Source organism: Heterodontus francisci, chromosome 15, assembly GCF_036365525.1.
Source record: "Heterodontus francisci isolate sHetFra1 chromosome 15, sHetFra1.hap1, whole genome shotgun sequence".
NCBI lineage: Eukaryota > Metazoa > Chordata > Chondrichthyes > Heterodontiformes > Heterodontidae > Heterodontus > Heterodontus francisci.
In genome coordinates, this window is record NC_090385.1 from 62,847,367 (window position 1) to 62,875,217 (window position 27,851).

General features: G+C 41.9%; 1 protein-coding gene across 3 annotated transcripts in view; it reads right to left on the reverse strand.

Annotated features, from left to right (window-relative positions):
* Positions 1 to 27,851, reverse strand: part of cstf2 (cleavage stimulation factor, 3' pre-RNA, subunit 2) — a 95,996-nt gene that overhangs the window by 38,963 nt on the left and 29,182 nt on the right. For 2 of the 3 annotated variants that reach the window (XM_068047652.1, XM_068047650.1), the window contains exons 7-11: positions 27,346 to 27,478; positions 21,753 to 21,815; positions 19,461 to 19,517; positions 5,078 to 5,219; positions 2,772 to 3,049 (exon numbers count right to left, since the gene is read on the reverse strand). In XM_068047652.1, the coding sequence (XP_067903753.1) occupies positions 2,772 to 3,049; positions 5,078 to 5,219; positions 19,461 to 19,517; positions 21,753 to 21,815; positions 27,346 to 27,478 (673 nt within the window). The remainder of the gene's footprint in view (positions 1 to 2,771; positions 3,050 to 5,077; positions 5,220 to 19,460; positions 19,518 to 21,752; positions 21,816 to 27,345; positions 27,479 to 27,851) is intronic. The other variant, XM_068047651.1, reaches the window with a different exon arrangement.

Below are 27,851 nucleotides of genomic sequence, written 5' to 3' on the forward strand. Positions count from 1 at the left end.
TGTAGTTAGATTTCCAGAAGGTCTTTGATAAGGTGCTGCATCAAAGGTTATTGCGGAAAATAAAAGCTGACGGTGTAGGGGGTAACATACTGGCATGGATAGAAGATTGGCTAGCAAACAGGACACAGAGAATAGGCATAAATGGGTCATTTTCTGGTTGGCAAGATGTAATGAGTGGTGTGCCAGAAGGATCAGTACTGGGGTCTCAAACTTTTACAATGTAAGTGTCTTGGATGAAGGGACCGAAGGTATGGTTGCTAATTTTCTGATGATACAAAGATAGGTAGGAAAGGAGACTGCGAAGAGGACATAAGGAGGCGACAAAGGGATATAGATAGGTTAAGTGAGTGGCAAAGATCTGGAAAATGGAGAATAATGTGGGAACATGAGAAATCGTCCATTTTGGCAGGAAGGATAAAAAAGCATATTATCTAAATGATGAGAGGTTGCAGAGCTCAGAGATGCAGAAGGATCTGGGTGTCCTAGTGCATGAATTGCATAAGGTTAGCATGTCAGCAAGTAATTAGGGAAACTAATTGAATGTCATTGTTTATTGCAAGGGGAATTGAATACAAAAAGTTATGCTTCAGCTCTACAGGGCATTGGTGAGACCATTTCTTGAGTACTGCGTACAGTATTGGTCTCCCTATTTAAGGAAGGATATAAATGCGTTGGAAGCAGTTCAGAGATGGTTTACTAAACTAATACCTGGAATGAGTGGGTTGTCTTATGAGGAAAGGTTTGACAGGCTAGGCTTGTATCTGCTGGAGTTTAGAAGAGGAAGAGGCGACTTGATTGAAACACAAGGTCCTGAGAGGTCTTGACAAGGTGTATGTGGAAAGGATGTTTCCTCTTGTGGGAGAATCTAGAACTAAGGGGGGGGGGGGGGGGGGTCACAATTTAAAAATAAGGGATCGCTCATTTAAGACAGATGGAGAAATTTTTTTCTCTGAGGGCCGTGAGTCTTTGGAACTCTCTTCCTCAAAAGGCAGTGGAAGCAGAGTCTTTGAATAGTTTTAAGGCAGAGTTAGATAGATTCTTGATAAGAGAGAGGGTGAAAGGTTAGCGGGGGTAGGCGGAAATGTGGAGTAATCAGTTCAGCCATGAACATATTGAAAAGCGGAGCAGGCTAGAAGGGCCGAGTGGCCTACTCCTGCTCCTAATTCGTATGTTCTTATATTAGGTTGGAAAAGCTGTTTTTGTTTTCCTTAGAACAAAGGAGATTGAGGAGAAATTTAATACATAAAAGCTCAAGGCTTACATAAGTTAGACAAGGAAAAACTGTTCCCATTAACTGATGATGCAAGGACTAGGGGACACAGATTGAAGGTTTTGGAGAAGAGATGCAGGGGGAATGAGGAAGAACCTTTTTACACAGCGGGTGGTAATGACCTAAAATTTGCTGCCCAAAAGGGTGGTGGAAGCAGAGACAATCAATGACTGCGAAAGGAAACTGGATGTGGAAGTCGCTGGCTACGCCAACATTTATTGCCCATACCCAATTGCCCTCGAGAAGGTGATAGAGTAAATTTCAAGAAGGTAGTTCACCATCAAAACTGTTCATGATTTCGAACACCTCCATCAAATCCCCACTTCACTTTCCCTGTTCTATGGAAAACAACCCGAGTTTCTTTAGTGTCACCACGTAATTGAAGTCTTTCATCCCTTGTATGATTCTAGTAAATCTCCTCTGCACCCTCTCCAAGGACTTGGCACTCTTCTTTAAAGTGTTGTGCTCAAACAGTGTCACTGCTGCGTACCATCATAAGTGAAAAGCTGCACAGTGACTGGGTAATTCAAACATTTTAAGTCACTATTTGAAAGCTCAAACATCTAAAAATTCACTTTCGTTCTGAATTGATATTCTCACAATGTTTTGCCAGTGATACAGCAGTAATCATTTTCTGTGAGATGTTATTGGAATGCACACTGAACACTACTCATTGACTTCTCCAAAAGTTTTCAAGCTGCCCATCGTAATGTGTCTGGAAAATGTTAGGTCACACAAAGATCCTTTCATGTTGTATCTTCTTTTAAAGCTTTATATTCTTCCCCTAACCACCCATGCACATGGGTTCTTTCTCCAAAGCCTCATTTAACAAAAAAACTCCTTTGCAGCAAACGTACCACTATGTGTTGCAATTGCTGGCAGGCCACCAATGCTGCTGTGTGATTGCCAGGCTGAAGGCATGCTGTGGGGTAACATCGATGTAGTAAGCCTTTCCTCTTCTTTCTTTCCCATCAACATTCCTATCAAACACTCCCGCACCATGAATAAACTGTCAGAGGGATGCACAACACCTGCAACCCTAGAACCCACACCCACATAATTCTGTAGAATTGTCTTTACAGCTGAATGCTGTGGAGAAAGAGTGGAACTTTTTTTAAAACCATATTTTAAAAGCCACTTATTTGACACTCCAAAATAGGTAATATCTCCAAAATGTAATGATGTGTTAAAATGCCAGAAGCAATTATCAGGAATAATGTATATACAGCTACCAACTGTGATGTTCAAATGTAAGTGAAGCATTCAAACTAGAATACTGACAAACATGGTGGTGCATTTTTAATTACATTTTTAACTAAGGGCTTTGTGATATGTTACTGCTCTCCAGCAAAGTTTTCAAATCATGTCCAAACAGGAAAATCGAATATAAATGAATGGTAGCATCAGAAGTTAAATCAGAAAAATCTCAATTGATTCCATTTAGTCACTTTTGCTATTTTCCAAAGCCAGCCTAATTTTTCCCTTCTATGCACTAACTTACCTCTAGATTCATGAGGAGGTCCTCTTTGATCCATCATTGGACCCCTTGGATCTCCCATCATCCCTCTTGGTTCACCCAGTGGCCCACGTGGCTCACCCATTGGACCTCTCTGTTCACCAATGGGTCCTCTCTGTTCTCCCATTGGCCCTGCTCTCATGTCATGTTGCATTCCTCGTGGTTCATGGGCATTTCTCAGGTCAGGAGGTGGGGGTCCTCTGCCATCGTGACTAGGCACATGGTGCATGGGTGGGCCCTGATGTGGGGGACCAATATACCCTCTGAAGAGTAAAAAAATAAAATTAGCTACAGATTTAAATAATGGTTGGCAATTATAAAAATTATATATGCCAATAAAATAGTGATGCAGTGGGAATAAAATCTCAAACGTGCAAATCATTCCCATTATCCAATTACTAAAAATTAACTAATGAACTGTGCATCAATTGTAATTTAGAGTAACATATCCTGAAAAATTCCAAGAACTGATAACACCAATTCATAATTTACACCAAAATTTAATATGACGACAGACAAAATGTGCCTATTGAGCTCTTCAAGACAGGAATTGTTATACACTAGATCAATAAGTGGAGAATTTAAGAACTAGAAATCTATTTGAATGAATGTGTTGGCTATACGCCATCACAACGAAAACCCCAGGTTTTCCATCATAAAGTCGTAATATTTCATAAAAACAATTGTCAGAATTTGGTGACATTTAAAATAACTCAATGGGCTAATCTAGTAATGGTTCGATTATAGTGCTGCCTAGGGACTGTTTCCATGTTTCAGACATTTTCCCCATTACAGTGTATGCAATGAATTAGTGACTGAACAATTTTTTTTCAGTGCATTTGTGTGCTCAAAATAAGTGATATCCATGTTGGGAAATACAATATATTTCTAACTTTGTACCCAGCATTAACATAAAGGAATTCAAGGTCAGGATCAACATCAATTTGAAGTAGAAATCCCCCAATGTACTGCAACTCCAATCTCATTAGAACAAACCACACTAACTGTAGGACATTCAATCTGCCAGTACAACCATTGTTACACAATTGGTTTCAATGTAAACAAAAAAAGGAATCAATCTAGGATATTGCTCCTGATTGCTATCCAGTGATCTTTGCTTGAAAGTAAATGTACATAGACTTCAGTTGGGTAACAATGCTCATTAACAAACTTTCAAAAAGGTCATGTCCATAAGACTAGAGAGCTGTCAGTGTCTGTTAATTCATAACCAGCATGATTCATGACCTTCAGGAGAGGAGAAGATCTGAGGATATAGGGGAGAAAGGAACTATGAAAAAGACTGGCTGAACTGACAATCACTGAAGTTGGTAAACAGAATTCTCCTTTTTGATTATGGTCTGTGAACAAAACCTGGCCTTATTATTCTGCTGAAAATCATAGTCTGTAAAACATCGAGACAGTATTGATCAATGACAAGAACTTGAGCCAAAAGACAACCAAATAATAGATTCTTACAACTTTCAAAGAAGAGTCAGTATGAGTATCAAAATGCATCAATCAGCTATGATTATTGCCCGGCATCTGAAACTGGTTAAAAAGGATGTCTCAATGGTCTGACACTTCTCACTGTAAGGGGAATCCATTACAGTATTGCCATTAGATACAAGTGCATTTTTACCAATATGCTAATAAGTATAGATTAATGTAGGATTTACTTAATATTCTTAATTCATTACCTTAAATTTGTCCCACTATAAGCATCACACAATCTGTTACATACTTCTAAATCTGTCCTCTACATGCAACACAAAAATTTGCAAAGTCCAAATGCTGTATGTCTTTCAAAATTTAAATGAACATGGTTTGAAAATTTCACACTCCCATTATTACTCTACCTAAATTCTAGTGACAAAGTTACAACTTGGAAAGTGGTTCTAGATTTATAATACTAGCTAGCGTCATATGTCCAGATATTGAAAAACTAATTAATTAAAAATCAACATGCACTCCAGTTCCTAATAACGAATGAGTTTCATTCTTCTCAAAATTGCTTTTTCCTAAATTAGACTACACGGGACTGCCAAAGGAGCAGAGCAGTAATAACTAACAATGTACCTACATTTTAAATTTTATTCACACCTTTTTTGAGCGCACATTATCCAGTCCAAGAGTGAGGAAGACTGCTCCCTGAACTCTAACACTAACACATGCAAAGGCACACCTGGGAAAGGAATGGTTGTCAGAAAACCATGGCTTCTCTCAACTCAGAAGTGTGCAAGGTAACATTTACACAGGTTACAGATAAAAATATCTTACAGCCTACCACTTACCTTGGTTCCACCTCCCCAGTGACAGAAAGCAGAGTCCCTCCTCGTGGGTCATTTGGTGCATCTCCCAGCAAACCTCTTGGAGCTGGAGCCCCAGCTACTGGGGGACCTCGCTGCATGTTGCCTCTGGGGTCCTGCATTGGGACTGGAAGGGAAAAAGGAATCACTGTCAAAAGATGTGTAAAGTATGTGCATGAAGTTGTATATTACAATGAGACAGATGGGAAGAAAATGAAAGTTTTTTTTTTAAGAAAAAGGGATTTCCAGCTTCGCAGAGCATAAATCCTGCTAGATCCACCTTCCACAAGACCTGGTTGGTAGCCTGCTCACAGGATTCAAGCCACTTCAAAACTGCTCCTGAATGATGCATGGGTGAAGCGTAGGGCATGATTCTAACTGTCCCAAGAGAAAGCATCGGACAATGCTTCCCCACTGTAACACAGCTGAGATCCAGATTAAGTGGTACTAATACGCTTCCTGCTGTTTATGCATATGCAACAACCAACATTCCATTATACTATACCACTGCCTTTGTTCCAGGACAGCTGTGTTATTTAATCCCTCCTGCCCCATCACACACCTCCCCTTTTGTTCTCTTCCCCACCACCCCCTTCACTTGCTTAAAACTTTTTCGAACCTTTGCCAGTTCTGATGAAAGGTCACAGACCTGAAAGGTTAACTCTGCTTCTCTCTCCACAGATGCTGCCTGACCTGCTGAGTATTTCCAGCACGTTCTTTTTATTTCAGATTTCCAGCACCTGCAGTGTTTTGCTTTTATTCCATTATGCTATACACAGCTGATGACGAGAATGACTAGATTAAAAATGCAGTTTGACAGTTAGCCCATAATATCCTTTTGGAGATTTGAATAATTTATGCTCTGCAAAGCTGTGTAAACTTATGAAACAAGTAAATGTATTTTAAAATATCAATTTAAACAGTCCAAATAGCAAATAAGAACATTCCAAACCTGCACAACGTGGAACTTTAAACCAATCTGTGTTCAATACTGCAATAATCTGCCAATATTATGGTCTTTATGGTTATAGATTCAAAATATTACACTTCATTTTCCCTCACAATCACACTGGACTACTACTTGCTGGCAAGCCTGCTTCACATGCAGCAAATATCAAAATTTGCACCTGCCTGATTTTGGAGATTTTAACCACTTATATAGAATAATTCAAGAGACTCAACTCTGCATATAGGTTGGATTTGCTTCTAACTGCAAAACAAAATGTGCAGAACGACAGGCTTATTTCAAGTTATATAGCGATTAAATATCACTAGAATGATAGTAATCAATTATTTCATATTTTATAGGCAGCATTTTAGAAGTAGAAAGGTTTTTCTGTGTTACATTGTATGGCAACACTAACTGTGTTAAGCAACATACGGAGAATCAAGTTAACTCAAAAACACCTCCATAAAAAAAGCAGCACCAATATGTTTTTATAAAGTAAAACAAGAAATATATGGGTTTTGGAGATATTGAAGTTAAAGATATGCTGCACTCTTGCAGTCAAAGGAATTAAACATAAGTATCCTGAGACAAGTTGTTCCTGCCAACATTCAAGTAAGTCATCATCAGCTCTTTGGTTTCACATCAAGACTTTTCAACCTTGTACTGCATGTTTCCCCCTCCTTAGTCTCACTAGAACAAATTTGAAATTATTGTTGAGACCCAATCATTCAATGTACCCTCTCACGGCTAGCTAATCAGGCAAAAGTATCTAACCATTTAATTTCTCAAATTTTGTAGTCTTCCCACTTCATTAAGTACAAATATCTTGGCTGCAATTAAACCAGAGCTCTAATATTCTAACTTTCCCCTAACTGATGAGGATCCAAATATTGGCTCTCTACCATCAGGACCACAGCAGTCTTTATACTGATTCCTGACCTATAATTGAGGCATAGGACACCCTGAGCAATTTATACTGGAGCAAAAAGAACAATTCCAAGCTTTACAATATTTAGCACATCTCCAATAACATTTGAAAAGTCAATTTTGCCATCAAAGCCTACTGTGTCAAGTAACGGGTGACGATAGTGCACCTGGATGCACAGTATAAACTGCACTAAGACCATAAGTCAGCAGCTGCAGAATGAATGGCAGCCTGCTTCTCAATATAGAGGATCACAATTCTAACCTATCATCCTCCAGAACAGGTTAATCTGGCTGTGTCATGATCACAATCTGGCAATATTACTGGATAAAGAGCAACCTTTGTCAGTTACATTTAAGCTGTCAAAATGTTAGGTTACTTTGCAAAAGTACACAATGCATACCATGACTACCTCAGGCACAAAGAGTCCATAATAGCACTCAGCATTGTTTTTTTAAAAAAAATGAGCCAACCACGTTTGTTCTTTAATTTGGGAATACATAGTTTCACAAAAGAAAACTGCATTACAAAGCAAAAGTCCCACTGAACCCAACTCGGTGCCATCTAATTTTTTTTCTAATCTACCATACTTTGCATTATATCTATGAACAATTTTACAGATGCAATCACACAGCACAATATAGAGGGCTCTAGTAGGTCTCCAAATGTTCTCAAATTCACAATTTACCTTTAGAAATGGGTATAGCAATAAGTACAGCTTCAAATGTACCTAAAAATGCCAAGAACTACACAAAGAAAACTGTTCTTTGAGAACATATTAATTGAAACCTTGCCTCGCTAATAAAGTTAATAACTCGGCTCTGAAACAGTGTATTTTGGAATAGACATGCACACTTGTCTGGTGATCAGAAAATTCAATGAGGCCACATTTAACCTTCAAGGAAAAGCTGCGGTGAGTAAAGTGGATTGTTCACAATGTATTTTAATGTTGGCATCATTCAACAACATTTTAACAAGAATATGTTTGTATTTTGTATTTTACTATGATTTGTGGTTACAAATTAATAAAGCTTGCAAACATTTGAACTGGCTTCAAGTGGAATCTCTCCAGTGTAATAATGGTGTCAAACTACTCTCTAATAAAAGTAAAGCAGTTAACAGAAATCTATATTGAAAGAATTCCTCCAAGATGCCATAAATTGGATAACAATGCCCACTAAATTACTGCTTTACATCAACTGCATTTCGGGTTACATAAAAGATCACCAGAAACTCGACAACTCTAGTAATCTGAAAATTTAGCAATTTTAATGCAGAACTTCCAAAGTAAACAGAGAAATTGATCATTTCATTCTAATATAAATCCTCTTTGTTTTTGGCCTCCTTGTCTCGAGGGACAATGGGTAAGCACCTAGAGGTGGTCAGTGGTTTGTGGAGGAGCGCCTGGAGTGGCTGTAAAGGCCAATTCTAGAGTGACAGACTCTTCCACAGGCGCTGCAGGTAAAGTTGGTTGTCGGGGCTGTTACACAGTTGGCGCTCCTTCCACTTCTGTCTCTTTTCCTGCCAACTGCTGAGTCTCTTCAACTCGCCTCTCTTCAGCCCCGCCTTTATAGCTGTCCGCCAGCTCTGGTGACCTCTGGCAACTAGCTCCCATGACTTGTGGTCAACGTCACAGGACTTCATGTCGCGTTTACAAATGTTTTTAAAGCGGAGACATGGACGGCCGGTGGGTCTGATACCAGTGACGAGCTTGCTGTACAATACGTCGTTGGGGATCCTGCCATCTTCCATGCGGCTCACATGGCCAAGCCATCTCAAGTGCTGGCTCAGTAGGGCATATATGCTGGGGATGTTGGCTTCCTCGAGGACTTCTGCGTTGGAGATAAGGTCCTGCCACCTGATGCCAAGGATTCTCTGGAGACAGCGAAGATGGAATGCGTTGAGACGTCGCTCTTGGCTGATATACGTTGTCCAGGCCTCGCTGCTGTAGAACAAGGTAGTGAGGACACGAGCTTGAAACACTCGGACTTGTGTTCAGTGTCAGTGCGTCATTTTCCCCACACTCTCTTGGCCAGTCTGGACATAGAAGCAGATGCCTTTCCCATGTGCTTGTTGATTTCTGCAGTGACATACAGGTTGAGCCGAGGTAGGTGAACTCTTGAACCACTTCCAGAGCGTGATCACCCATACTGATGGATGCAGCATTTTTGACATCCTGTCCCAAGATGTTCGTTTTCTTGAGGCTGATGGTTAAGCCAAATTCGTTGCAGGCAGCCGCAATCCTGTCGATGAGTCTCTGTGTGGGATAGAACTGCAGCATCATCAGCAAAGAGGAGTTCCCTAATGAGGACTTTGCGTGCTTTGGTCTTCGCTCCAAGACGGGCAAGAGGTTGAACAACCTGCCATCTGATCTTGTGTGGAGGAAAATTCCTTCTCTGAAGACTTGAACGCATGTGAGAGCAGCAGGGAGATGATCCCAAACAAACAGCGTAGGTGCGAGAACACAGCCCGGTTTCACACCACTCAGGATAGGAAAGGGATCTGATGAGGCACCACTATGCTGAATTGTGCCTTTCATATTGTCATGGAACGAGGTGATGATACTTAGTAGCTTTGGTGGACATCCCATCTTTGCTAGTAGTCTGAAGAGACCACGTCTGCTGACGAGGTCAAAGGCTTTGGTGAGATCTACAAAGACAACGTAGAGGGGCATCTGTTGTTTGCGGTATTTCTCCTGTAGCTGGCGAAGGGAGAACAGCATGTCAACGGCGGATCTGTCCGCTCGAAAGCCGCACTGTGTCTCAGGGTAGACACGCTCAGCCAGCTTCTGGAGTCCAAAGTAAACAGAGAATTTGATCATTTTGTTCTAATATAAATTCTAGAGACAGTAAAATCAGAATGTTTGACCTAGGTGCTTAACTATGGCCTCCAAGTTGAATTGTACCACAAGCCTTGTAATCCAACACATAACGACTAAACAACTCTATTCTATCTGGACTGGTATTTCTTATTTGCTGGTTTATCCAGTTTTGAATTTTGCGGACCTGGGGTTTTGAATTTGCTTTTCTCAACACTGTTGCCTCTTTGGTGAATAAATTCCAGTGTCAAAACACACAGTTTGTGATAGATAATAATGTTTGCACTGACTGTTATACATGATATGATCATGTTATGCTATCCACGCAACTGACCCACAACGGCAAAGGCCCTGGACAATCCAAGTTCCACCACTTCAACAGGGACTCCATAAAAAAGCAAAACAGGCTTTAACCATTGAATACTAACTTCATAAAAGGCTGTAAATGAAATATTTTAATGTTTAAAGACTTAGAGTCTACAGAGCTGATCAAAAGTAACTTAGCTTAAAATGGCTCCCAGAGTTTAAACTTGATAGGCATGGTAATCAATGAACAGTTCCAGTTGGAGATGTTGTCTTCTGAAATTTTAAAGTACTTGTAAGCTACTAAGTACAAGAACTCAAGGAGGATAAATAGTTGACAGATTTTGGACACAGATAGTCAGAAACTTGTAGATGTTCAAGATACTACTGAAAACTCAGTGAAAAGACTAAGCAATCAGAAATAGCTATTAATTCTTCCCTTATTGTGCGAATGTTATTTCCACTCCAAAAAAAGTTACAAGAAAGAAACAGAAATTCAGAACGCATTTGACAAGGTGCCACCTAAAAGGTTATTGCGCAAAGTAGGAGCTCCTGGTGAAGGGGTAACATATTAGTATGGATGGAAGATTGGCTGGCTGGCAGGAGAGAGAATGCATAAATGGGTCCTTTTCTGATTGGCAAGATGTGACGAGTGGAGTCCCACAGGGGTCTGTGTTGGGGCCTCAACTTTTTACAATTTATATCAATGACTTAGATGAAGGGAGCGATGGCACGGCAACTAAATTTGCAGACGTCACAAAGATAGTTAGAAAAGTATGTTATGAAGGGGACATAAGGAGTTTGAAGACCGATATAGATAGGATGAATGAGTGGGCAAAAATCTGGCAGGTGGGAGTATAATGTGGGAAAATGTGAAGTCGTTCACTTTGGCAGGAAGAAAAAAAAAAGAAGAGTATTATTTAAACGGAGTACGACTGCAGAACTCCAAGGTGCAGAGGGATCTAGGTTTTCTAGTGCACGAGTCACAAAAAGTTACTATGCAGGTACATCAATACATAAAGGCGGCTAATGGAATGCTATCCTTTATTATGAGAGGAATTGAAAATTAAGGATGTTATGCTTCAGTTATACATCTCGAATACTGTGTTCAGTTTGGGTCTCCTTATTTAAGGAAGGATGTAAATGTGTTGAATGCGGTTCAGAGAAGGTTTACTAGATTGATACCTGGAATGAGCGAGTTGTCATATGAAGGAAGGTCGGACAGAACTGGTCTTGTTTTCACTGGAGCGTAGAAGAGTGAGAGGAGACTTGATTGAAGTATACAAGATCCAGAACGGTCTTGACAAAGTGGATGCGGAAAGGATGTTTCCTCTTGTGGGTGAGTCCAGAACTAGGGGGCATGGTTTTAAACTTAGGGGTCGCCCTTTTCGGACAGAGATGAGGAGAATTTCTTTTCTGAGGGTTGTGCAACTTTGGAACTCTGCCTCAGAAGGTGGTGGAGGCGGGGTCATTGAATATTTTTAAGGCGAAGGTAGATAGGTGCTTGTTAGGCAACGGAATCAAAAGGTTATAAGGGGTAGATGGGAGTGTGGAATTTGAGACACAAACAGATCAGCCATGATCTTATTGAATGGCAGAGCAGGCTCAAGGGGCCAAATAGTCTACTTATGCTCCTTATTCGTATGTTTGCATATTCATAAAAGGAGGCAGAACTCCAGGACAAAAAAAAGGGGCCGATGGGGGAAGGGGAGTAGGAGAGGGAGAGAGAAAAAAAAACTGCTCTCAGAACACTGTTACAACGAAAGGCTAAGATTTTGATTCGATTCAAAAGTTGAGCTTTGTGGAGAAGAGACCAACGGGGTCACCGAAAATTGCCTTATTCACAGAAGACCAGCCGAACGTGCTCAGAAGAAATGAGCCAAGACGACATTGTTTTCCCCCCCCCACCCCCCCCCAAGAAGGACTGCAAGATCCAAAGCATTGCAACTGGGAGGAGTTTGGGACTTTAAACTGCAAAGATTTGATGAGAATACTGCGTAATGTATAAACGTGGTGTGGCGTTTTTGTGTGTGTTAATAAATTAATGGGCAATACGTTTCTATGTAAATTAGTGTATTAGCTACCTAAGGTAGGTACAGTTAATGTGGATCTTTAGTTGTTATAAAAGTCTTAAAACGCGAAATGTTGTGAGATTCTTTAATCGGTCTGGGGAGTTCATAACTCGTGTTTTAGAGTTAATGGTCTCAACTGAGGTTGCAACAATAAAGGGGTCATTGTGGCCAGTAATAGCCTTCACAAGTTTGCCAACCCCCAAGCTGGAGCATGACTAGACCCAAAACAGCTGATTTCCAAGAGTTAAGCACAGGAAAAAGAGAAAAGGATAGGCCAATTGATGTCCAACATATTTTTTGAACTGATCCAAACTTTTTTCAACCAATTGAAAATTTTGACCTGAATGAGAATGATTGAGCAATTCCAATTACATTTCTGACAGAAGACAGTGCTAATGAGATGCTCAAGTGTAACAAAATAAGTTTCCAACTAAAAATTGTGATGTGACTATATGCTCTGCTGATAATAAAGCTGGATAGTCCGCTTTTGTATTAGGAAATCAAATCCGATGAACAATCCCAGAATATAATGATTGGAGGGAAATGATACTATATGGTTCATTAAGGAATAAAAACAAGAAATGCTGGAACCACTCAGCAGGTCTGGCAGCATCTGTGGAAAGAGAAGCAGAGTTAACGTTTCGGGTCAGTGACCCTTCTTCGGAACTGACAAATATTAAAAATGTCACAGGTTATAAGCAAGTGAGGTGGGGGTGGGGAAAGAGATAACAAAGGAGGTGGTGTAGATTGGACAAGGCCACATAGCTGACCAAAAGGCCATGGAGCAAAGGCAAACAATATGTTAATGGTGTGTTGAAAGAGAAAGCATTAGTACGAAAAGGTTTTTTTCATGTTTGCACTTGCTGTTCAATATTCAGCCCGTTAACACCTTTTCTGTACTAACGCTGTGTCTTTCAACACACCATTAACATATTGTTTGCCTTTGCTCCATGGCCTTTTGGTCAGCTATGTGGCCTTGTCCAATCTACACCTTCTCCTTTGTTATCTCTTTCCCCACCCCCACCTCACTTGCTTATAACCTGTGACATTTTTAATATTTGTCAGTTCCGAAGAAGGGTCACTGACCCAAAACGTTAACTCTGCTTCTCTTTCCACAGATGCTGCCAGACCTGCTGAGTGGTTCCAGCATTTCTTGTTTTTATTTCAGATTTCCAGCATCTGCAGTATTTTGTTTTTAATGGTACATTAAGGAGGTTGGCTTACTTACTTTTGAAAGGTTATGGTTATAGACGCAAACAGAAGTCCAAAGAATCGCAGGCTAATTTGAATGTACATGAGAACTACTGACAGAAGGCCCTCAAAAGTTAAGCAGTAAAGGCAAATTCTAAATCGTTAGGTAAACAATGCCTTTGGTAATGCTGCACCCTGCAAAGGGGAGTGCTTTGTTATGAACCTATTATGAATTTTATACATTCACAGGAAACTGACTTTTAGAATAGCCTGCTAGCATATGGAAGTGACCCATAGTGCAACTCAGAAGACATAAGCCTTACATTTGAATAAGCAACTTAGATTCCCAATGGAAGATCTACACTGAAAAGGACATTACAGAGTCAGTAATTTAACTGGAGGCAAAATTTCATAATTGCCATATTCCACAGTAGTTCCAGTGGACTGAGTGACTTTACTGCATCATAACAGAAACACCACAGAGGCACTAAGCTCACAGCCACTTTGCAATAGGAACCACACAGAGGAAGTATCAGAGGGTTTAACCAAAGTATTTAATAGGAACCATTACAAGTGAAATACTGATTGATAAGTCAATGGGATTAAACATATTTTTGAAATAATTTATCCAGGTTTCAAAAGTCGCATGTATAGTTTCAAAACATCAAAATTCTATCCAATAAAGTAGAACCAGATTCAGAACAAGGCCTCTTTGCTGAGCTGTGTGAAATTTCACCCATCACTGGGTGAACTGAAAGATGCAGTGAAATCGCTTAGATCACAATTTTAAAGCCAACTCGCTCAAAAGGTTCTTAAAATTTGAGTGAAACGATTCCAGCCATGAACTAACTCCAACATCACTCCCCTTCCCCAAAAAACTGACCAGCAAACTCCTTTATCCTTGACCACCAGAACTCCAACTCAATTTGCTCTCCGAAGTCCATGAACGTTCCGTTGTCTTCTACCTCACCTACAACTTGATTTGAATCCAAGGTCTCTGCTCCTCTCACAGCACTAAAAGTTATCAATAGTATTCTCCATCAATGTGGTGCAGTACTCACCCTTACTCTCTCAGCAGCCTTTGACTCAGTTGATCACATCATCCTCTTCCAACACTTCTACCTCGTTGTCCAGCTCCAGGGAACTGTCCTCAATTGGTTCCACTCTTACTTAGCCAAGCAGTCATTGAATGTCTTGCAATAGCTGCTCTTCCTGCCACCTCAGCAGTCTGTCAAGGATCATTGTTGATTTGCATGCTGTTCCTTGACAACATCCATAGACATGGGACCCAACTTTCACATGTATGCTAATTGACAGACATCCTATCTCTCCATCACCTCTCTCCACCCCTCCATTGTCTGTGCCATCAGACTACTTGCCCAATATCCAGTTTTGGAGGAGCCCCCATTTTTGACATCCACCAAACTCCATACTTGCCACAAAATGCACCCCCCTGACCAATGTCTTGGATTGAACCAGACTGTTGGCAAACTTAATTCGATTGAATGCCATGTTTAAATCCAGCTGTAGCTTCAACCCCATCTCGATAACCTCCACTCTGGACTCCCAATTACTCTGCCTCCGACCTATGCACCTCCCCTCCCATCAGTTTAGAACTGACGGCAAAGGTTCATTGTCACCACATGAAGGCAATCAGATTGTCATAAAAACCTATCTGCTTCACTAATTCCCTTTACAGAAGGAAACCTGCCATCTTTATCCGGTCTGGCTTCTAGAACGACTCCAGACGCACAGCAAAATGGTTGGTTCTTAACTGCCCTCTGAAATGGCCTAGCAAGCCATTCAGTTGCATCAAACTGCTTTGAAAAATTACAATAATAAAACTGGATGGACCACTCGGCACCAACCTAGGCATGGGATATACACATGACAAAGGCTCGACCAGCCCAATCGACCCTGAAAAGTCCTCCTCAGTAATATCTGGGACTTGTGACAAAATTGGGAGATGTCCCACGGACTATTCAAGCAACAGCTGACAGTCAGTCATTGTCACAGAATCTTACCTATCAGTGAACACTCGACACTCATCAATATCCGTTGGTATATTCTATCGCATCAGCAGTTCAGACCCACCAGATATAGCAGCAGAGTGGTATATAGTAGGGAGGGAATGGCCCCAGGGTCCTCAACATTGACACTGGATCCCATGAAGTCTCATGGCATCAAGTCAAACATAGACAAGAAAACTTTCTAGTGATTACCACCTATCACCCTACTTCAACTGATGAATCAGTACTCCTCCATGTTGAACACCACTAGGAAGAAGCTGAGGGTAGCTAGAGCACAGAATATACTCTGGATAGGGTACTATCAATAACAGTGGCTTAGTAGCACCACTACGAACACAGTTGGCAGAGTCCTGAAGAACCTAGCAGCCAAACTAGACTTGTGGCAGGTGGTGGGAGAATGGAGGTGATGGAAAAACACAACTGACCCTGTCCTCACCAATTCACCTGTTGCAGATGCATCTATCCGTGACAACATCGGTAGGAGCGACCAACGAACAGTCCTATGGAGACAAAATTCTGTCTTCAAACTGAGGACACCCTCCATCAGGTTGCATGGCACCACTACTATATTAAACAGCATAAATTCAGAACAGATGTATCAGCTCAAAAATCCATGAGGCACTGTGGGCCATCAGCAGCAGCAATGTACTCTGCCACAATTTGTAATCTCAATGTCCGGCATACCCCTCAATCAACCGTTACCATCAAGCCTGGCGACCAGCCCTGGTTCAATAAGGAGTGTAGAAGAGTAAGCCTGGAGCAGCACCAGGTGTAAGTGATAAGGTGGTCAACCTGAAGCTAAAACACGCTAAACAGCGGAAGCAGCATGCTATAGACAGAGCTAAGTAATCCCACAACCAACAGATCAGATCAAAGCTCTGCAGTCCTGCCACATCCAGTCGCAAATGGTGGAGGACAATGAAACGATTGACAGCAGCAGGAGGCTCCACGAACATTCCCATCTTCAAAGATGGCAGAATCCTGCACGTGAGTGCAAACGACAAGGCTGAAGCATTTGCAGCCATCTTCAGTAAGAAGTATCAAGTAGATGATCCACATATGCCTCCTCCCGAGATCCCCAGCATCACAGATGCAAGCCTTCAGCTAATTCAATTCATTTCACGTCATAGCAAGAAAAGGTTGAATGCACCAGATACAGCAAAGGCTACGGCCCCTGACAACATCTCAGCTGTAGTGAAGACTTGATCTCTAGAGCCAGCCATGCCTCTTGTCAAGCTGTTCCAGTACAGCTAGAACCTGACAAAGTGGAAAATTGTCTAAGTACGTCCTGTCCAAAAAAGCAAGGTAAATCTGACCCGGCCAATTACCACCTCATCAGCCAACTCCCAATCAGCAGCAAAGAACTGGAAGGAGTCGACAACATTGTTATCAAACTGCACTTACTCACCAACACTCAGTTTAGGTTCTGCCAGAGTACTTGGTGAGACCTCATTATAGTCTTGGTACAAACATGAACAAAGGAACTGAATTCCAGAGTGGAGGTGTAAGTGACTGCCCTTGGTAACAAGGCAGCATTTAACCAAGTTTGGTGCCAAGGAGAACTAGTAAAATTGAAGTCAACAGATATCGGGAAAAAAATTCCATTTTCTGGAGTCATACCTAACACAATGGAGGTGGTTATGGCTGTTGGAGGCCAAGCCCAAAAACATTGTTGCAGGAGCTAGCCAGAGCAGTATCCTAGGTCCAAATATCTTCAGCTGCTGAATCATAAGGTCAGTAATGGATATTTCCACTAATGATTGTAGTGTTCAGTTCAATTTGCAACTCCTCAGATAATGAAGCAGTGCGTGTTTGCACGCAGCAAGACCTGGACAACATCCAGGCTTGGTTCCAAGTAACGTCCCTGCCACATATGTGCCAGGCAATGACTATCTCCAACAAGAGAGAGTCTAACCACCTCCCATGACATTCAATGGCATCACTATATCAAATCTCTGTCTATGAACATCCCGGTGGTTACCATTAACCAGAAACTTCACTTGCCCAGCCACATAAATACTGTGGCTGCAAGAGCAGATCGGAGGCTGGATATTCTGCAGCAAGAGACTCACCTCTCGACTCTCAAGTCCTTCCACCACCAAGCCAGGGGTGTGATGGAATACCCTCCATTTTTTTTTTTTGGAAAGAGTGCAGCTGCAACAATGCTCAAGAAGCTCGACAACATCCTGCTTGACTGGCATCCCGTCAACCACCTTCAACAATCACTCCTTCCACCACTGGCCGGCATGTCTGCCATGTGTACCGTTTACCAAATGCATTGCAGCAACTCGCCAAGGCACCTCCCAAACCTGTAATCTCTACCAAAGGCAACAGGTGCATAGAAACACCACCAAGTCTCACACAATCCTCATTGGGAAACATAGCACCATTTATACATTGTCAATAATCCAAAATCTTGGAATTCCCTATCTAACAGCACTGTGAGAGTAACTTCACCATATGCACTGCACTGCTTCTAGTTAGCCATAAGCTTCCCTGCAATTAGGGATGGGCAACAAAATGTTATACTTGCCAGTGACGCCCATATCCCATGAATGAATAAATTTTTTAAAAGTTGCTTAGGCCCCACCCTAAGTACCTCTAAACAATCCAGCTTTCCCGCCTTCACATCTTTGCCAAAGTTCTGGTGCTCTGCCTCATCGACCAACCCTCCCCCAATATCTCTTCCTTTGATTCAATGTCCTTTTTCTTTAGTTACGCCTTTGTGAAGTGCTTTGGGATGTTTCTGTACTTTAAAGTTACTGAATACAAACTATTCGCTGCTGTCCTGAGCACACCTGGTAAGTGTTAAACTCTGGAAATCTCACTAATTCTGTAATCCTATCTCAACAAGCCCAGAAGAGCAGGGCATGGGTAATAAAAGAGCGTAGCGCAGAAGAGTGGTATACGACATCCTAGCATTACCAGACACCCTATGATACATATACTGGATGGGAATCAGATATCAGTCCTGTCAAATTCTTTACCTGAAATTTTAGATACATTTCCACTATAACTATAGCATTAGAGCAAAGTGGCTCCATTTCACATTACAACATGAGTTACAGTGTAAATGCAGCCTGAAGCTGGAGTCGAGGCCAGCCCAAGCTGAAGTGAGGCAAAATTCCCTGCAGGCAGAAGTTGTATTCCACTATTCTCCAGAGTCAGTTCAAGCTTAACTCAGATTTACATTGAATAAGTCTGGCACTGGTGCATAGCAAAAAAACACATCAAACAGATGCTAGAACTGTAGTGAAAATGTACCTTCAAACTATTCAGGCATACCAAGAGGAAGCATTCAACAGAGGTTAAAAAGTTTCCCCCAGGGACAAAGTTGGGAGGAAAATTAAAGATGAACGACGCCATTCCCATGAAATTTTCAGCAGTAGCCGAACACCCTCCAAAATATGGCGCCGATTGTCAGAAAAACAAGTGAGGGGACAGAGAAATACATCTATTTAAACTCTCAAACAATTTTTAAAATTCATTTTTCAATTATAAAAAGATGCAACTTTTCAACTAAGAGTAATTTCTTTCGACTGACCATCAAAACTCTTATGACACTTTAGCATTGCACAATATATGTGGCTACTAAATTAATCAAAATATTGGCATGAAAGTCAATTATGTAGCCTCACTTATTCACTTGCAGTCCAGTTAAATGCCCTCTAATAATAGACTTTGAAAGAAACATGGTGGTCAGCACACTGTTACGTACTATGAAGTTCCTGATATGGCAGCCATTAACTAAGATCCTTGCACTGCAGCCACATTCCTCAATCTTTTTGGTCACTGGAGCTTTTCTCTGAGAAACTATCAGATATTATAATCAACGAAATATATTTACGACAGATTATATTTTGGTTCAAAACAGTAAAACTCCAACATATAATTTAACCTCTGACCTCAAATCTGTAACAGGAAAGACAAACCACATTTTGAAAGTTTAACCCTCACATCTCATCCAACAAAAATTAACATCTTGTAAAGTGAAAGCAACCCAGTAAAGGTGAAGGGTTATACCTCTCTGTTACAGGTTAGTTACAAGATCAGAGGTTAAAAATTGAATCAGTCTAGTACCTTGTCCTCTCTCGATCTGTGCAGTCCCTGCGGAGGCCACAGGTGAGTGCATATTTCCTGTGAGAACACGAGATAAAGAACAGTGCAATGGATAACCTGTCCTTCATAACATTTAGGTTTGTGCATTAAAAGTAAAAGCACATACAATACCCCTTCCTTAGAACACTCTCACTGGAAGGCTTCTGATGTCAATATAAGCTATAACTGATGCTTTATTGGATAGTGTCACATAGTGTGCCATGAAAATTTATGATATCGCCAAAAGTATTGTGACAGAAGCAAGGTTTCTCAGGGGAAGGGCAGAGGAGAGGGATCAGTGATAAGGAAATCCACCAGCAATAGCAAGGGTAAAGGACTCCATGATGATCATCACAAAAAAAATCAATATGAAGACTGAAAGATTAGATGAGTGATGTAAGCAAACAAAACACTAATTAAACCTGTAGTCAAAAATAATTTTAAAAAAGAAACAAGGAAATAAAGTGGTACAACATAGCTTTCATATTACACAGCATTTTGCTAACATCAGCCAAAAAGGTTTGACTAGAATTTCTGTTGTTCTGGCAAATTAGAAGGCTGGCTATTTTAATTTGGCAAACCACATTTATTGGCAAACACCTGTGCCAAAAAGCAGGCACCACTGAAAACCATCAGAATTTATCCACAAGCAATTCCCCAGTAAACCTCTCAGAAGCTAGAAACTAGACTCAATATTTTTCTATCTTGGCAGTTATATAGGGGGTGTCCTTTGAATATTGTCTATTCACTCTAAGAAATTTGGTAGGAAATACTTGAAAGTACTTAGTAAAATCAGAATTGTATATTTAGTATATTATTTTGAGTCAAACTTGCAGCCAGCAGAAAACACAGATCACTGGGCCAAAGAGAATGCAAGTACTCGAAATTCTCAGATACCAAATACCTAATATGTTAGTGATTAACAGTGTTAAGTTGCAAATACAAATACTGATTTTTTTTTTTAAAGATAAAAAATTATCCAAGTGCGTTCACGTAATAGAGAACTATACACCTGGATCACCCACAATCCAAGGAAAACTTGCAAGCAATTAATTGGATAGTATTACGGTGCACAGCTTACTTTTGGTGTAATTATCAGCTTTTGCTCACTAGGCTCTACTCGTGTTCATTTAGAAGACTACACTAAACTACAAGTAAAAGGCAACTAAAATGAAAAATGAACAGTATCTGCAGTCAATACTGCTCTTGAACTTAAAATAGAAAATGTAGGAGGGAAAGGCTACAATGATGCATGGAACACACAGAAGAAGCTAAAGGATCATGGCACACATCATCTCTAGAACGGTCTACAACTCTTAAGCATATCTAGAATTGTATGATTACATCTAGGACAGCATAAATTCTACTTAATCTTGTACACAAAGGAATAGAAATCCTTTTTGCTGTAATCTATCGACATTAGACTGGAGTTCAAAATGAGTACGGTTTCTATAATAGTCAAGCAAATTAAAATTTCTCATTGGAGCAGATGGCCATGGTACTTTAGAAGATGTCTTTGGATCCCAAACTCTAGGTTGGATTCCAATTCAGGTAAAAGAACAAAAACCCTCATAGGTATTGCCAGCCTACATCCCAGTAGGCCACTCCTATTGTTAGAGACTTATTTCTGTTTTAGGAATGATTCTTCAGGTGTTTTTCTGCCCAGCTGCTCCTTGATCTAACCCACACCACATACCGATAAAAATCAAGAGGAGGCTGGTTTGTTTCCAGAATTCTGCCACTTCGAAAATGTATTCAAGCAGCTCAAACAGCCCTTAAACCCCATATCACTGCACCTTCAGTTCAACTCAGTGCGAAAGGGTGGGGCAGGAAAGTTGAGCACCAATACAAAATAAACAAGAAAATTTGTGCCTACATGAAACAGGAACCAAGGACATGTCGGGCATATCACATGCATCCCATTTAATTACAACTTATCCCTTTGAAAGCTATGTGGGCAGGGGTGTCTACTGAACTGGAAGATACTTCAAAATAAGGAAAAAACAACAAACCAAGAGAGATCAATGGATTCGGTTCTACAGTATCGACTGGTTCATTGAGAAAAAAAGATTACTTTTCATCCAGAACAGAACTTCAGTGGTAACTCTTTCTTACAATTCAAACACAATCCCCTTCCCCCTCATTAAAAAAAAAATGAACTTCTTCAAAGTTATATAGCCATGATAGGTCCGTGAAACAAATCAAGGGGACACCGTCACTTACAAGCCCAATCAATAAGTAAAAAAAAAATCCAGAACACATCAAACCCGATACCTTGTCCTCTATCCATTGGCACTGGTCCTGATGGAGGAAGACCCATCTGAGGCTGCATGTTTCCTGTAGGCAGTAATTGAAGTAAATGGTTTATTGAAATAAGTTTGTGGGTGAATTTAGAATTAATCATTGCACATGTTAGCTGCAGTCAAGCCCCTTTTACATTATCCCCCAAAAAGTGAGCCCACAATCAGAACATCCTCCAATGCATCATTCATCCTTTTTTTTCCTAGTGAGACACTGCCAATTTAGGTATGACACCAGTTCACTAGGTTAAGATTTTATTACAAACTTCAACACCAATTTGAGGGGATTTCAATTCTATTGAGCTCAGCTGAACTCAGCTCAGAGACAAAAATATAGTATGCTTACTAGGTCAGAGGGTCAGCTGCATCAGTGCACAGAGCACTGGAAAGTAAAGTTTCTTCAACTTAGAAACATACATTTCCCCCAAAGGGAAACAAAATCTTTTCTCCCTTGTCCATGTACTCTTACAGATCCTTGACTGATGTTTGGTATTATTCCGGGACAGTAAGCTTAAGATCAGGAACTCAATGCAAATAAATGCAAATCTGATGAAACCACTGCATTATACATTTGTTCACCAGGATGTTGCCTGGTATGGAGGGTGCTAGCTAGGAAGAGAGGTTGAGTAGATTAGGATTATTTTCATTAGAAAGACGGAGGTTGAGGGGGGACCTGATTGAGGTGTACAAACTCATGAGAGGTATAGACAGGTTGGATAGCAAGAAGCTTTTTCCCCCCAGAGTGGGGATTCAATTACTAGGGGTCACGAGTTCAAAGTGAGGGGAAAAGTTTAGGGGGGATATGCGTGGAAAGTTCTTTACAGAGGGTGGTAGGTGCCTGGACCGCGTTGCCAGCGGAGGTGGTAGACGCGGGCACGATAGCGTCTTTTAAGATGTATCTAGACAGATACATGAATGGGCAGGAAGTAAAGAGATACAGACCCTTGGAAAATAGGCGACATGTTTAGATAGAGGATCTGGATCGGCGCAGGCTTGGAGGGCCGAAGGGCCTGTTCCTGTGCTGTAATTTTCTTTGTTTAATGTATGAAGCAAACAACATTAAGCAATATACCCATTAGCACTATAAAATATTAAAGACTAGAGCTTCAGTACATGTTAAAGGGGGATAGAAAGTCTAGAAGGAGCATCTTATTTCAACAAGTAATGTGAAACAAGTTATGAGCTTCCCAGGGTAAGATGGTTCCAAGTCATCTTCCAGGCTAGTCCAAACTTTCCTCAATAAAAATGCAGAGACTCTTTATACGCACACAGCATCCATCCCCCCCCAGTATCAAATGCCGCTGAAGAGACTGACAAGGCAGAATATAACAGAGGTAGCACAGAACAGCATAAAAATATGCTGCTGTAACAATCTTTCCCTGATAAATGAGGGACCAAATGTACATTTGGAGTCAGCTATATTGAGAAGAGGCACACCTGCCTCCAGAAGGATGCATTTGGGACCCTCCGGGGAAGAGGATTTGGCAGAAGTGAGTTTTTAAAAAATTTGTTCATGGGATGTGGGCATCACTGGTTAGGCCAACATTTATTGTCCATCCCCAATTGGCCTGGAGAAGGTGGCAGTGAGCGGCCTTCTTGAACCGCTGCAGTCCTTAGGGTGTAGGTACACCAACAATGCTGTTAGGAATGGAGTTCCAGGATCTTGACCCAGCGACAGCAAAGGAACGGCGATATAGTACCAAGTCAGGATGGTGTGAGAGTTGGAGGAGAACTTGCAGGTGATGGTGTTCCCATGCATCTGCTGCCCTCGTCTTTTTCGGTGGTAGAAATCGCGAATTTGGAATAAACGCCTGCTACCCGACCCGAACCAGACGACGTGCATCAGGTTCGGGTCGGGCCAGACACACATGTGCGCTGCTGGTAAGTATTAAAAATAAAAAGCTTACCTGAGCTGGGAGTCCAGGATGAAACGGAGTCTGCACAATAAGCGAGTGACATCACTATGATGGCATCACACATGCGTTGCAGCTTCCTGGAGGTTCCCAGTCAGAAGGTAAGTAAAGGGATGAGCTCAGGCCGAAATTGAAGGGACTCGGGCCCGCTGTGGATCGGTCGGGTTCTTTTTCCCGACCTAAGCAGGCCTTTAGTTTGGAAGGTGCTGTCAAAGGAGCCTTGGTGAGTTGCTGCAATGCATCTTGTGGATGGTACACACTGCTGTCACTGTGCATCAGAGGGGAAGGGAGTGAATGTTGAAGGTGGTGGATGGGGTGCCTATCAAGAGGGCTGCTTTGTACTGGATAGTGTTGAGCTTCTTGAGTGTTGTTGGAGCTGCACCCATCCAGGCAAGTGGAGAGCATTCCATCACACTCCTGACTTGCGCCTTGAAAATGGTGGAAAGGCATTGGGGAGACGGGAGGTGAGTGACTCGCTGCAGAATTCCCAGCCTCTGACCTGCTCTTGTGGCCACAACATTTATATGGCTGGTCCAGTTCAGTTTCTGGTCAATGGTGACCCGACCACCCCCACACCCCAGGATGTTAATAGTGGGGGATTCAGTGATGGTAATGCCATTGAACATCAAAGGGAGATGGTTAGATTCTCCCTTGTTTTGAGATGGTTATAGCCTGGTACTTGTGTGGCGCAAATGTTACTTGCCACTTATCAGCCCAAGCCTGTATATTGTCCAGGTCTTGCTGCATCTGGACACGAGCTGCTTCAGTATGTGAGGAGTCATGAATGGTGCTGAACATTGTGCAGTCATCAGCAAACATCTCCACTTCTGACCTTACGTTGAAGGGAAGGTCATTGATGAAGCAGTTGAAGATGGTTGGGCCTAGGACACTACTCTGAGGAACTCCTGCAGTGATGTCCTGGGACTGAGATGATTGACCTCCAACAACCACAACCATCTTCCTTTGCACTAGGTATGATTCCAATCATTGGAGAGTTTGACACCAGTTTCACTAGGGTTCCTTGATGACATATTCAGTCAAATGTTGCCTTGATGTCAAGGGCAATCACTCTCACCTCACCTCTTGAGTTCAGCTCTTTTGTAATGTCAGGAACTGAGTGGCTCTGGCAGAACCCAAACTGAGGTCACTGAGCAGGTTATGGCTCAATAGGGTGGCAGTGGTTAGCACCGCAGCCTCACAGCTCCAGCGACCCGGGTTCAATTCTGGGTACTGCCTGTGTGGAGTTTGCAAGTTCTCCCTGTGACTGCGTGGGTTTCCGCCGGGTTCTCCGGTTTCCTCCGAAAGGCAAAGACTTACAGGTTGACAGGTAAATTGGCCATTGTAAATTGCCCCTAGTGTAGGTAGGTGGTAGGAGAATTGAGAGAAGGGGATGTGGTTAGGATTAATGTAGGATTAGTATAAATGGGTGGTTGATGGTCGTCACAGACTCGGTGGGCTGAAGGGCCTGATTCAGTGCTGTAAAGAGAGAAAAAAAAAGTGCCACTTGATAGCACTGTCAATGATCCCTTCCATCAAGGGGAACTTTTATCAAAACACCCCAATACCTGCTCTGCTGGCTGGGGGGGCGGGGGGGGGGGCAGGGGTTTACAAGGGCTCTTAACAAGTATCTTGGGGGATGGGGCACGAACCCCACCCCAGATGGCTGGCCAATGTTCAAGATGTGACCATAGTGGGTTGGGAACCTGCTGGACCCATGCAAATGAAGTGTCCTCCCATTGACACCAAATATTCCAATTGGATCAGCATTGCATACCACCGAAAAATGGGAGAAGTGCTTTGAACAGAAAATACTTCCCAAAGACTTTCATTTGCTTCAAGAATACTAATACAAAAATTAGCAAGAATTGATGTTATGGCTGAACCAGTTGACAAAAGCCTTTTTCGCCGATTAAATTATGTAATTGTTACAAAACTGTGTTTCTAACACTAGTTACTATTAGCAGTATTAGTAAACTATACATTGTTTGATTACCATCTAGTGGCATTGACAGAGTACTACAACAGTACACTGAACTGAGGCTCAGAATAAAAGGTGGGAAATTTATGCTCTCCCCCGCATCAGTTTGGAGGTGGGGAGAGCAAATAATCAGGCATGATGGTGGCAGGAGGTAACCCTGCCTTCATTCCTCCACCCAAATTAAGTTTGGGGCGAGAAGGCCTGTGAACGACCTTCCTGCCCTGCCAATTAAGGGCCTCATCCCACCACCACCGGAATTAGCTCAGCTGCGGGCGGGCATGTCGCTGCATGGGAAGCACACCAAGCAAACCCTCACGGGTTGCTTGCCAGCATCAGCTGGGGGCCTCATTAAAAAGCACAGTGCCCAAATGAGGGACCCAACATCGGGAAGATGGGGGACCGCTAAGAGCCAAACCTGCCCTTGCTGCTGAACCCCCAACACCCCATCCCCCATCCTGCAAAACCCCTCCTGCTATGACTTACTTGTGGCCTGGTTCCAGGGCCTCGGGTGAGTCCAGTACCAGCAGCAGCCACCACCTCCATGGTGGCGCTGCTCAGTTAAAGACCTGCCAGACTCCAATTGGCTGTCAACTCTCAGTAGGAGGGACTTCTGTCACTGGAGCCCTTGATCCCAGGAAGGCTTGCCGCTATCTACTTAATTGCCTAATTGGCATTTGATTTAGCAAGCCTCCCCCAGAGGAGGCAACACAGGGCTCTCGCTGGCGCTTTAGTCAGTGGTCAAGAACCCCCCCAATCGCCAAAATAAAATCCCAGCTATAGTTTTCAAACTAAGAGCAGTGACTTTACATGGCAGTTTCAACACTGATGAATGAAGTAAAACCTAGCAGAGAACTACTTACTCCAGGTCATAGTATATGTTTCTGTATCAAGGGATTATGGAGCAAAGGTAGGTAAAATAAAGCTGAGGTACAGAGCAGCCATGGTCTAATTGAACAGCAGAGCAGACTTAAGGGGCTGAATGGCCTACTCCTATGTTTTAATTTCCCAGCCAGTTTTAGAGGATGGAGTGTATCTACACTGGGGATTCCTCCTTCTCTGGCTCTTGAGACCCAACCTATGTCTTAAGTCAGGTGCACTCACTGAGATAAGACATAGCAGCCTCGCAAAACAGGGGTTCAGCTAGGTTTGGGGTTAAAGAGATTGCCAAGGAGAGAGTCTGGAGCCAGACAGACTGGTTGAAAAAAAATCAGAAACTTTAAAATTAGCCCCACCAGTAATGGGGTTATCAGGAGCATTAAGAGTTTTCTTGGGCAGGGGGAAAACTGATAGAAATTTGCCTTGACCTACAGCTCCAGGTAACCCCCACACCAGATGACAGATCAGCATCTAAAATGCATCCATAGTTGTGGGGGCACCTGCCAGAAGCGCAAAGACTAGATACAATTCTACCATAAATGCCATGATTGCAATCTGCAGATTTGTGGACGCAAGGTTTTTCTCTGCTCAGATGTGGTATCGAGAACTCAAAATACTGATGACCTCTGTAAATTTGTGTATTTTGAAAATATGTTTTCAATTTTTGCTATCACTATAAAAGCAGATAATGAGCGATGGAAACTAAAGGCAGAGAGAAAAAGGAAATGAAAACTATTTTAGCTGAAGTGTAAAATATTTCAATAATGTTCTGCAAAGTGTTTTAAAAAACATTTTCATACCTCCAGGCCCAACTGGTCCTGGTCCAGGTCCTGGTCCTCCTGGTCCTTGTACTGGTCCAGGCCCAGGAACAGACACTGCAGTCTGCATAGGTGGCTGCATCATGGAAGGAGCCCCATTCACATGCATCCCACTCTAATTGAGAGCAAAATTTTAAAAATACAAATTAAACACATTTTTGTACACTTATACAAGAGCCACTTTCTGCTCAAATAGTATTGTTATTGTACTGTTTACAGAACAGATATTTTATTGTTCTTAACTTTAGTGCAATCAGCTGCTTCCCTGTAATGTTCCACTAAGATGGAAGCCATCATATATCCTTGCCTTCTGCATTTGTAAGATTTTTTTTTTAAAATTGAGACACAATTTTCCAGCAATGAATTACTAAACAGGAAAATACACAAATGCTCTAAAAATATCATTTTTGCAGTCTTTGGTTAACTTGCCCTCTGATCTTTTGCACCTCTGTTGGGAAGTGACTGACTATTTTAGAACTGCATCTCCA